Source organism: Myxocyprinus asiaticus, chromosome 17 (genome assembly GCF_019703515.2).
Source record: "Myxocyprinus asiaticus isolate MX2 ecotype Aquarium Trade chromosome 17, UBuf_Myxa_2, whole genome shotgun sequence".
Taxonomy (NCBI): domain Eukaryota; kingdom Metazoa; phylum Chordata; class Actinopteri; order Cypriniformes; family Catostomidae; genus Myxocyprinus; species Myxocyprinus asiaticus.
In genome coordinates this window covers 42839880-42852205 of record NC_059360.1, presented here as the reverse complement: position 1 = coordinate 42852205, position 12326 = coordinate 42839880, and the positions used below count along the sequence as shown (strand labels likewise).

Here is a 12326-nt window from a genome sequence, read left to right as displayed (position 1 = left end):
TGTGAGAGACATTCGGTCACAATTTCTGTATTAGTAATGAGACTCACATTTAAAGAAATACTTGACAGAAAAATGAAAATTCACGAAAGGAATAGTTCCACCAAAAATGAAAATTCTGTCATCATTTACTCACCCTGATGTTGTTCCAAACCTGTATTACTTTCTGGTGCAGAACACAAAAAGAGAATTTTTAATGAACATCCCGATATGTTTGTCTTTTTAAAGAAACTTTCGGGGTTCAATACAAGTTGTTGGTTGATTACCACATTCGAGTCATCCCTCTTTAAAAAAAAAAGCAAACATATAGGTTAAAGTGAAGCACTTACAACACTAGTGAATGGGGACAATTTTTGGAAGGTTTAAATATAGAAATCTGAAGCTTATAATTTTATAAAAGCACTTTAATTCTTCTGTTAAAACTTTTGTACTATTTGATTCTGTGAAGTGTACATCAGCGTTGTTTTGTGGGATTACAGGGTTTACGGCATTACGTCGTCATGGAAGTTGTAAAACTCGTTATAATTTTAAACAGAAAAGGTTATTGAGTGTTTTAATCACACTAAAATCATGGTAGCATGCATACTGTTTACGTCTTGTGGCTATACTTTTTAAACAGTGAGTATTTTAACATTTACGGATTGGCCCCATTCACTTCCAGTGCAAGTGCCTCACTGCAACCAAGATTTTAGCTTTTTTTAAAGAAAAGGAGGGACAAGGCAAAATTTGTATCAACATTATACCACAAAGGCTTTCAGTTGAGCTTAACCCGGAATATTCCCTTAAGTGCTCATAAACGTGCAAGGGGCGTCAAGACTTTCAATGAAAAAACAAAACCTTTTGTATGTTTTCAGAAGACTTGGAATATGACGCAAGTACTACTTGACTAAGAGTCATTAACTGCCAATGTATTGACAAAATGGACAAGAATATTCATTCAACTTTTACATTTATATTTTTATATATATATATATATATATATATATATATATATATATATATATATTATATATATATATATATATATATATATATATATATATATATATATATATATATATATAAACTGTAACATTTATTTCAAATGTAATTATTCATTAATTTCTTTTTGTGTTCTTCATAAGAAAGAAAGTCATACGTACACTGTTATTTTTCTGTGGAACACTTTAGTAGACATTTTTGAAGAATCTTCACACAGCTCTCTCCATACAATGGCAATTCAAGTCCCAAAGAGGAATAATAAATGCTCAAAAAATACGACTTGTGTGCTACATATATAAATTCTTCTGAAGCCATATGATAAGAAAAGACCAAAATGTAAGTTTTTATTCAATGACAATCATGTCTATCTATGTTTGTGTCCAGAATTTAAAAATGGTAATGGGTGCCATTTTTGACATTGACGCGACTTTTTGAATCTGGACGAACACAGACTTGACACAAGCATCCGCAGAGGTGAAGATGAACAGTTTAAAACAACTTCAATTTCAGTTTGTTCTACACAAAGCTTTCGTATGGCTTCAGAAGACTTGGAATACAGCACACAAATAATATTATACTATTTTATTTATTTTTTTTTTTTTTTAAAGCTTTATAGATGTGGTTAATATTCTTCCAAAGCTCTACTTTCTTGTTCCATGGTTAAAATAAAAGCATACAGGTTTTGATCAACACGAGGGTGAGTTATAAATGACAGAATTTTCATTTTGGGTGAACCATTCCTTTAATTATATTTTTACTAGGACTGAATGTCGAGAATTCATGCACTCTTCCTCAAGCACATGAAAAAAAAAAAAGGTGATGGAAAGATGTGATGGCATATTTAAATTGAGAACCAATAGGCTACAAATGTATGCAGCCATAAAAGCAACAATTTGATTTTTGTAGAACAGTTGCACCATTTTTTGCTGTCATATATCATTTATAACCCTACATGGCTGACAAACAAGCTTGCCTTTTTGAAAAAAAAAAAGTTCATGTGATATTCTGAGCCGAGTATAATGTGATGCCAGAGCTGTTAACCTCAGGTGGTACCCTGCCCTGCTCTCTGAGGTGATGTTTTGGATTGAATATATTGAGATCGAGCAGCAGCTAGTAGAGGCCTCCACTGACAGATGCCAATCAAAGTGATGGTTCCGTTTGGCTTAGCCCTTTCCTGCCTGGAGTGTGCTCAGAGGCCAGCTGTCAATCAAATTCACATGCTGGTTCACCGCCCCAGCACGGCCAAACTTTCAAAAGCATAAAAACATCTGCAAAAAACCCTTGGAGGTAAGCAGCAGTGCTCTCAGAGGAGCGGATAAATTGGCTATAGCACTACACTTTAAGACTAACAAAGTCCTATGATTTCCCGCTAACGTTACCATTAATAATCATGAGAAATACATCTAATTAAAGATCATTTTTTTTGTTGAAACCATAGTTCAACTGTATAATCAGATAGTAATATAATGGCACTTTGATATACACTATACCATGTACTGTTCCATATTTATATGTAATGGCTTTTAAAGTCAACATGATATATTATATTTTTGATTGTTTTTGTGTACGGTAGTATGGTTGCTGCTTTTTAATTTTCAGATGCTCAAATTCATTGAAACGTTGCTAAACCCCCATACCTGTTTTTCGACAGTGCCTCTAACTGGCTATGAAGCACTTCTCCATTTTCGGCTCTCAAAATGGCCTCCAGGTTTTCTTCTAAAACCTTCCTGCTCTGTCTGACCTGCCTCAGGACCAGTCCTGCATCCTCGAACATGGATGTGGGCGACTGGATGCTCTTCAGAATGCTCGGTCTGTTTAAAGGAACAGCCCTGACGGCAACCGGGTCAACCGTCTCTGCGGGCTGTGAAGGAGGGAGACAGATCAAGAGATGTTACAAGCATTTAAATGATCATATATAAAGTGGGATTCAAAAGTCCACAATTAAGCACCTTTCTAATTTAATATAGATCCAGCATGATTTGAGAATGTTACAAGGAGCATCTGGAAATCTGACCTTTTTTGACCAAGTTAACATGGTCAATGTCACAAATATGACCTATAAATAGTGCAGAATCTTAAATATTTCTTCTTTTTATCTGTTTCATCTATTCTTTCTAATCATTTTCCACCTATTCAACGCATTTCATAACATTTCTTTGTTTTATATTTTTCTAACGTGTATTTCCAGGTTTAAACTGAATTTTAAATTACATATTTTCAATGTAGACTTTTGGACCCCACTGTATATTTTTTAAGAGAACAATAAACTCTCTTTGTGCGAGAGCATCTTCAGAGAATAAATGAGTATTTAGTCAATGCCATTATGGTGTGTTGTTTTCCAGATGCATTTGGAAGCATTTTTCTTGTGTTGTTTCCGAGAACGTTGATCAATGCTCATTAAAACTGCATAGGATTAACATCTCATGTCATTTTATATGATTATCATATCTCATAAATTCAAATGAGTTTTTCGTTTTGGAACAAAAACAATCAGAAATGTGCACCAAAGTTCAAGATCAAATAAAGGCGACTGCTGCAGCAGCCCAGTGTAAATCTCGCCACGGATCGCTGCATCTTTCCCTGTAGTATACGTGTCAAGTTCCTTCTCAGCAAGCACAAAAAGTGGGTAGCTGAGGGTCCTTGGCTGTCTCTCCCTCTCATCCTCTCCTGACAATAAATCTGTCGGAGAGCTCCATAAATCCATTACACAGGCAGGCAGATGCTGCTCTGGTGAGCTTGCCTTGACGAGGGACTCTCTAACCTTAACCCTGTGCTCCCGTCAAACGTTAAGCCACATAATACTGTTAATAAGGCGCTTCGATAGATTTTCTTCTTACACCATGCACTGAATGCAGTATTGTCTTTCCTCTGCATATCCTAAAGGAAATATTAAAGGGATAACTCAGTCAAAAATGAAAATGTTGCCATCATTTACTCAGTCTCATGTTGTTACAAACCCATATGACTTTCTTTCTTCCTTGAAACTCCAAAGGAGAAGTTTAGTAGGATGCGTTGTGTTGCTCTCTTCCATACAATGAAAGTGGATGGTGACCAGGAGTTGTCAAGCTCCAAAGAGGGAAAAAAAGCTTCATAGAAGCAGTCCTTGTACTTATGCACTTTATTCCTAGTCATCTGAAGCAATGCAAAAGCTTTTAACTCTGAAATTCAAGTCATTTAAGAAATTTAAGTTGTTATTCACTGAAAATCTTGCTTGGAAATCTTGCTTGATAGCTGTGGTCACCATTCACTTTCGTTGTATGAAAAAAGAGATGCTTGGACAGTCTACTATAAATAACGTATTTTGTGTTCCACAGCAGAAAGTAAGTCAGACAGGTTTTGAACAACATTAGGGTTCATTTTTTCGTGAACAATTCCTTAAAGCATGGTGGCACAGCTGCAAGACATTTATAAAATAACTGGTTAATTCTATGACAGAGTGAGTTTGGTTTGTTAGCTTCGTAGTGCTGCAATTCACATAATTGAGAACCTAACACACTGAACAGATACAAACGGTGCAATTGATGCCAATATCTGAAGTGGTGCCTGCAATGAAAGAGTCGGACAAAAAGGAGAAACATTTATTGCACATTTATTCTTAAAGCCCAGGTGTAAACTAGAGATAACAACACTGATTTATCTGAGAGGTCTGTGAATAACCGCATAGGAGAAATTACAGTATACAAAAAGTACCATTGTGCCGTTCTGTTGTTGTGGATAGAAAATGCACAGAGGAGAAACCTCGTAAACCCGGCACTGCAGAGGATGGGGTTGCCATGGGAACCTACCATGGAGATGGGGGTCGTGGAAGGAGGTGGGGCCATGGTGGAGGGGGAGAGATAGCTGCTCCTGCTGTTCTGGGTCGACTTGGCATTCTGAACAGGAAACGCATCAGCGGTCTGGAAGGACAAGGACAGAAAAGCAGAATCTGACTTAGTTGCTGTGAACATGCACCATGAAGTTTGGATTGAATGGAAATCACATTTATGTAAAACATGAAATATGTCTACTTGCTTTTGCATGCCATTACATAATAAACTATGGTATATTCCAAAATTTAGTGAGCTGCCTCACAGGTTACTGCCCACGTTGGCAGCATTCTAACAGATATGGAACCTTGTAAATAAACAATATGGGACGATCTGCATAGTTGGGATGAATAATTAATCAAAATAAAATAAAAATTGTGATATGAAGTAGAGCAAATTACAAACCGCAAAAATGCTATTTAATTAAATAAATAAATAGTCTTTACCCGCTGTGCTTACTGTATGCGCAGCTCTGTTCTCTTTACCGTAAATTAGGGCTGTCAATCGAACAAATGTTTTTATCGAATTAATTACATGGTGTGCCGATTAATAAATCCAGTTAAAAGCATTAATTGCATATACGTAAATAGTTTGTGAGAAAGCCCCTCAAATTACAATAATTCAATATAAAATTATGAAATAATTATAAATAGTTATATTTAAATAATTACAAATAATAAATATATACAGCATACACAGTATATATATATATATATATATAATATTCAGATAATTGAAATGCATTACATTATTGTGGCAGAGGTGTTAAGCATTGATAAGACAAGACAAAAAATGGCTTTAGAATCCAGTGTATTGCTTATTAATATATTATTGCACATAAGCCAATTACTGCCCTACAGTTCACAGCAATCCATTTTGCAACTGAATTTGTTAATCAGCCCGAGATTTATTATGAGGGCTTGTCTAAGGACCCGTCAATGTACACCTGCGTCAGACGGATGCTTTTGGAGCATCTCACTTTGGTTGCCTCACTTCATAAACAAACCAAATGTACCTAGAGGTCTTACTTTTCAACGTTTTAGTGTTCATAAAATGGCAAAAAATTTGAAATTATATTGCTGGCATGGGATATTGCTGGCAGGCACATAACCGCACACAGTGCAATGTGAATGACAATCCATTAAAACACGCCAGACGGCAAGACTAGTGACTAGGCTGTCTCAGTTCGAGAGAGTGAGACAGAGAGAGAGAGACAGACAGTGCCTCTGACAGTGTCCAAAGAGCATTCAAATCCTGCATCCTCAATTATATGCTAATGTGTCATTTGTTGTATGTTACATTATTCTGAGCTGATGGAATTTTTCAGCTGCAGAGACATGCCTGGAAATTCAATGCCTTATTGGAAGAGCGAAGGTGACAGTAATGGATGGAAACATGCAGTGGCACATTGAAGAAGTGCTTTAATTTATTAGCGTTGGAGGCAGTGGAAAGAAACAATTGGAAAAATTGGTGTCTGGTCAATGAGACACAAATGTCTCGCTTCAGTGTCTTGCCGTGATTTCATCAGCAGCCCCCCTCCAATTAGATTAACGCGATCCAGAGCTCAGCACTTGGACTGTCATTGGGCTGCTTTAAAAGACCAGAAACTTGCTGATCAATGCAACGAGGAACCTCCAAAGTTGTGATAGACATCCTAGTGAGCTGTCTTGCTGTCCTGTCTACATAGGAAGCTACCTTCTTAAGCTAATTCACAATGTCTCAGCAAACAACAACAAACATTAGCATTTCAAACAATGAGTCTGGATATACATGCATTACAGGAAAATAATAATTTTTGTCAATAAAAAGTGACAAAAAGCGAAGAATAAAAGTAATATATTGAAATACACACTTTCCAAATACTGAATGAATAAAGGAATAAATTAATGGAATATACTCATGGTTGAAAATCACGTGTGGAAACTAAAGCTCTGTTCGAAAACATAGTGTGCCTTGCTGAATACTGTCTACTTAGCCAGCAACATTCTAAGGGGCCATTCACACCAAATGTATGTATGTCAGTCTGCTGTGTTTTTCAATTGTTTTTCTATGTAAACGTGTTACATGGACATCTTTGACCTCTCACTGTTTTTTCATTGTCTCGTGCATGAGCACCACATTTTTTAAATGTATGGAAGTATATTTATGACAAATCTCTTTGATATAAAAAATCATGCTGAATTGCACTATTGAAAAAACAAACACAATGCATTAACAGTTTTGGGGGCTGCAATTTAACATCGTTGTATATTTAAGCTGTAAATATTTCAGCTGAAAATGTTTCGCACAAAACTTCAATTAAAATTCAATAATAAACATTTACCTTGAAAAAGTTAAAGGTGATATATGTAAGATTGACAACAAGCATCTGAAATGGGTACTGCAGTCCAAATTCAAAATATTGGAGAGTTGTCTGCCCCGCACCAGACTCGAAGCTCATGCGGGTTGCCAGAATGTTGACACGCCAACTCAGCATCCGTTTTAAAGGATTTCTGGGCTTTAAGTTGTCTCCATCTTCCAAAGGCACCTCCAATATTTATCCTTGTTTTACTACGCCTCTGGTCATGGTGGTTTTTAGACGGATGGCGCGGCTTTTTAGGTCGGGTGGAATCTGTTATCTCTGATCCAGTTCGTTTGCTGGCTTCCATGTCTGCAGCACGCAGTGTTGTTTGCTTGCAAACTTGTTCAAATCTGGCAACCCTGCGGTGTTTAAATACTATTGGTGAGTGGGCAGTGGGGCGGGATCATGCAGGCCAAAACATATACAGAAATTCTGGCCCAGAATGGAAACTTCAAATAAAAAATACTGGCTGTGGCATTGCTATCGGAGAAGCCAGTACTTCAACTTAGCATGTTTCCTAATTCTCTAATGACATATTATGGTCATTTTATGATCTAGTACAGTAAAAATATTATATATAGCACCTTTAAATTCCAAAATATTCGTTTTATTTTTTTATTATATCTTTATTATTCGACAGGTATTTTACATTTCGCTTTACAACCACTGAAAACACATTTGAACCACTGAAATTTAAGAGGCAAATTTGTAGCAAAATATAACTGACCAAATATTGCCCGTTTGAATAATAACAATAGAATAAAAAAAAAGAATATTTTAGAACTTAACATTGGAAGGTGAATATTTATTGTTTAATATTTTGTTGTTTTAATGTTTAATGTTTTTCAATTAGTGCAAATCGATGTGCTCTTTTGTATCAAAGACATTTGTCATTAATATACTTCCATATTCTAATACGCTCGCTGTGTCAAGCTAAAATAACTTTTAGAAATGCATCTTGAGACCTGCATTATGTAATACTTGACTCACAATAGAGTTTGATGTTAGCACGTTGCTAAGCTAATGTTGTGATTATTTAATAAGATTAAAATACCTAACACATAAATATTGGATAAAATTGTCAATTTGTCAACTATTTTTATCAGTACTTTTTATTGAAATATAATCAGCATTTCTCTCAACTTCGTGACGGACAAATATGTTGTCGCTTTAGATTTTGACCAAAACAAGGTACATTAGAAGGTAAGTTGCGGCCTACCTTTTGGAACAGCCTTCATTTCTGAGTGCATGCTGTAGAATATGTGTACGTAGGGCGCACACTTGGTTTGGGAACAGAGCTTAAGTGTCAGTAGTTTAACTACTTTGGACACATGAGGGTATTTTGTGTCAGTATGCTAAAAAAATATATAAATTGCAGAGTTCGACAGCTGAATTTCGGCTCTACGATGCCTTTTTTTTTAGCTATTGAACTGTTTGAGAGTAATAACAAATTAGTAGAAGACAGCAATTTAACTTTTAATTGCTTTGCCCAAGATGGATAATGCCACTGCAAAGATATATTCTAGTAACTAAACCTAAAGCAAGACTATTAGAGAGTGAATGTAAGCACTGATTTCTGAAGCTCTCACCTGCAGTAAAGTCCTCATCTCATCTTTGAGTCGCCCTAGATCCTGCAGCATCTCATTGGCTCTATGAACTGCTGAGCTGGACGATGGCGCATATATCTGTTCTCCCTTGTTCTCCTGTTGGCTGTGTGGCTTCATAAGTGCTGGTTCTTCAGGTTCATCACTTCTAGTAGGAGTAAAGGATGCTTTAGATGATGTCTGCCTGTGCCTAAAAATGTAAAGACAGCAAGGGGTTCAAATGTTAATATTTGTATGGTGAGCTGTTTAGTATCTCCATTCAGCATCCTTGATCATACTGGAATTTACATTCACAGGGTTGATAATGGCATGCGTCATCACGAACGTTGTGTATCATTAATGAAACACATAATTGTTACCCTAAATACAATGCAACAATTCATGTAAACATGATTTTTCAAATGATTTACACAGGAATTTGTTTGTGTTTGGATTGAGGAAGGGCTATGTGTCAATCGTTTGTAAACCCAACTTTAATAAATTGGTGAATTCAATTCAATGCAACAATTTATGTAAGAATGCTTTACGAACAATTCATTTAGCTTGTATTTCATGAATGAAGTCCATTGGGTTGATGTAGGGTTCCATGTACATTAATGTTCAACACTGAGGCCACTAATTGGTTTTCCAACATCATCTTTTCCAAAAGATGCGGTAATGGAGAGCATTTGAATGAAAATGCCATTCCAGTGTGGATGAGAGGCGTAAATTAAGCAAAATCAATGCTTTTTCAAGCCCCCCAAAAAAAGGATTAGTGTGGATGTTGCCTGACATTTTTCAGTACAGGTAAAAGGAATATGGGTTTTCCCTGGCTGATACCAATGCTGATAGTACAATTAAATGATAGCAAATTAGAATTACACAAAAGTGCAGAAATTTAATGTTTACTTTACATAACATTTACTCCAAATTCGATCAAATATCTTTGGTTATTTGAAAATTAACAACATTTTCAGAAAATGTACATAATCTATTAATGAAAGTGTTTGTAAAACTTGGTATATTTCACACTAAGACAAAAAAGGTAAAACTAATGTAAAAAGCAAACAATTCTGTTAATTGGCGAAGCGAGCAGGTGTTGCAGATAATCTCAAACTGAAAAATATCAGCTGATTACTTGGCCTTGGCAATATATTATTCCAGGTACTAAATACCCAACCAAAGACTGACATTAGTGTTCCTAAACATACACCGGGTGTTACCGTATGGAGCTCAGCTAAAGGGCACTGATGTCATCCACCAGTGATGTTCGTCTTATTCATCAGAGAACATTGAGCAAACGCCCTGAAACAGTGCCAGGGGATGTCGCCAATCTGCCCTCTGTATGTACTTCCCAATGTCTGTCTGAACAGCTCAGTGCTTACACAACATTTCAAATGAGCGGTGTCAGGCTTAAACCCAAATAAGCTCAGATTGAAGCTGAAATATGTATTTATTCTGGCATGTCAGTACGCCGTAATGAGACGGCTTGGGGGCCCTCGGCTGAGGGGTTCACCGGGTTCCAGCCGAGGGCTTTTCAGTCTGGACTGTTTTCACAGTCTTGGGTTGCCAATCCATCTAACGTTACTGTGAAGGCCATTTCTCCAACACTGCAGTGCTTGTGTAATGCTGTAGCAATTAATCACTCGGAGACGGTATCACTTTGCCAAGAACAGGCGCACTGATTTGAAACAATATAAAAGACACTTTCTAGGCAGATCGCACAACTTTTCCTTAAAATACAGGGGGTAAGAGAGATTATTTAAACATGATTTCAATGTGTACTTAGTCTGCTTGTACAAGCTGTTTTGCGGATCTTATGAGGATGTCTGTGTCACCCCATTTCACATTCAAATGAAAAGAAAAGTAATAAGACATTTTATTTTGCATAAAGATTATGAAGCTTTTTTGTATTGTGACATTATTTTCATGACAATTAAGCACATTTTCGTTCCAAATTCCCATTACTGTAACACCATGTCCTAACCAGACATGATGTGACAAGCAACAAACATTTATCTTTTTTTACACACTGAACGTGGATCTGCTGCAGGATGTGGCACAATCACAGCCAATCAGAAGACATTTGGTGTTTAATATACAGTTATGAGTAACAGGATTTTGGACCAGTGAGATTTCACAGTAGGTGGGGCTATCCAGTGGAACACCACAAATTCGGATGGATGGATGGATGGATGGATTTCTTATTACAGTAATTAGAAATGGTCAAAAATGTGCTTAATTATTATAAAAATACTGTCAAAATGCAATAAATAAATCTTACAAAAAATAGGTTTAATTGTCTTCATTGAGCAAAATATATTTTCTTATTTCTTTCTTTTGGTTTTGAGGTGAAATATGACCTAAATATGTTCTTGACATGCTTCCCACTGTTTTCAAAGTGTTAAATGTCATCCAGCAGGTTAATATGGGTCTTGTGTTTCTCTAAAGGCTTTTTCCCACAGGTTGGTTTTCACCTACTTGGACAAGGTTGTTTAAAGAGCCATGTTCTCTGTGAAGCCACGGAGACAAAGGAGATATGTCATGTGAGAATGTACACTGGAGAAAATTAAAGTGCTGCACTTGATAACTTTATTTAGAGAAAGAAAATATTGAGGTACAACAAAGAGAAGAAGCGAAGAGAAGGAAGTTCAAACAAAGCAGAGATGGCACAGTAATACAAACCAAGATAAAAACGAGAAAGTATTGGAATGGAAGCTGGCAGAAAATTAGATACAGGGAGAGAAAAAGGGAGAGACAGATAGAGAGGGAGGGACAGATAAAAAAGAGCCCAAGACAAACAGTTACTAGTAAGTTGTGTTCTGAGGCATCCTAGGGTGACTCACAATGCCAAGGTTGGTCCAAAAGGTATGCACCTTAATTATGCCGCCACCTAATAAAACTTGTTTAGGCAAAATTGTAAGGCAGCATCCATTCTCACGTGCACAGCGTTATTTGTGCGGCATGGAGTTGCGGACTATGTACAGGATTCTTAATTGATAATTTTGAGGTTCCATGATGGTTACGATGCTGCCTTAGAAGGCAGCTGCTTATGTAGGCAGTAGAAAGGGAGGCAGCACAGTAGGTTCTGGAAGTTAGCATCAAGCCTCAAGGGACTAGCACACAGTGTGCAAAGAGCCCTGTCCAAAGCCAGGCTTCCTATTGGCCATTACTGCAGTTGTGTGCACTATGACAGTTAACAGTTAAAGGGATAGTTGATACTTTCTTTTTTCTGCTAAACACACACAAAGATTTTTAGAAAAATATCTCAGCTCTGTAGGTCCAACAATGCAAGTGAATGGTGACCCAAACTTTGAAGGTCCAAAAAGCATGTAAAGGCAGCATAAAATAAACTATATGACTTCAGTGGTTAAATCAATATCTTCAAAAGTGATATGATAGGTGTGGGTGAGTAACAGATCAATATTTAAGTACTTTTTTTTTTTTTTTTTTACTAAAAATCTCCACTTTCACTTTCACATTCTTCTTTTGTTTTTTGGCAATTCGCATTCTTTGTGCATTTTGCAACATAATGGGCAAGAAAGAGAATTTATAGTCAAAAAAGACTTAAATATTTATCTATTTCTCAACAACACCTATCATATCGCTTCTGAAGAT

At 36.5% G+C, this 12326-nt stretch overlaps 1 protein-coding gene across 3 annotated transcripts in view; it reads right to left on the bottom strand.

Annotated features, from left to right (window-relative positions):
- The window catches only part of LOC127454744 (protein TALPID3-like), a 176099-nt gene that overhangs the window by 107833 nt on the left and 55940 nt on the right, over positions 1-12326 (bottom strand). For all 3 annotated transcript variants that reach the window (XM_051722119.1, XM_051722120.1, XM_051722121.1), the window contains 3 exons: positions 8715-8919; positions 4764-4874; positions 2616-2839 (listed from right to left, as the gene is read on the bottom strand). In XM_051722119.1, the coding sequence (XP_051578079.1) occupies positions 2616-2839; positions 4764-4874; positions 8715-8919 (540 nt within the window). The remainder of the gene's footprint in view (positions 1-2615; positions 2840-4763; positions 4875-8714; positions 8920-12326) is intronic.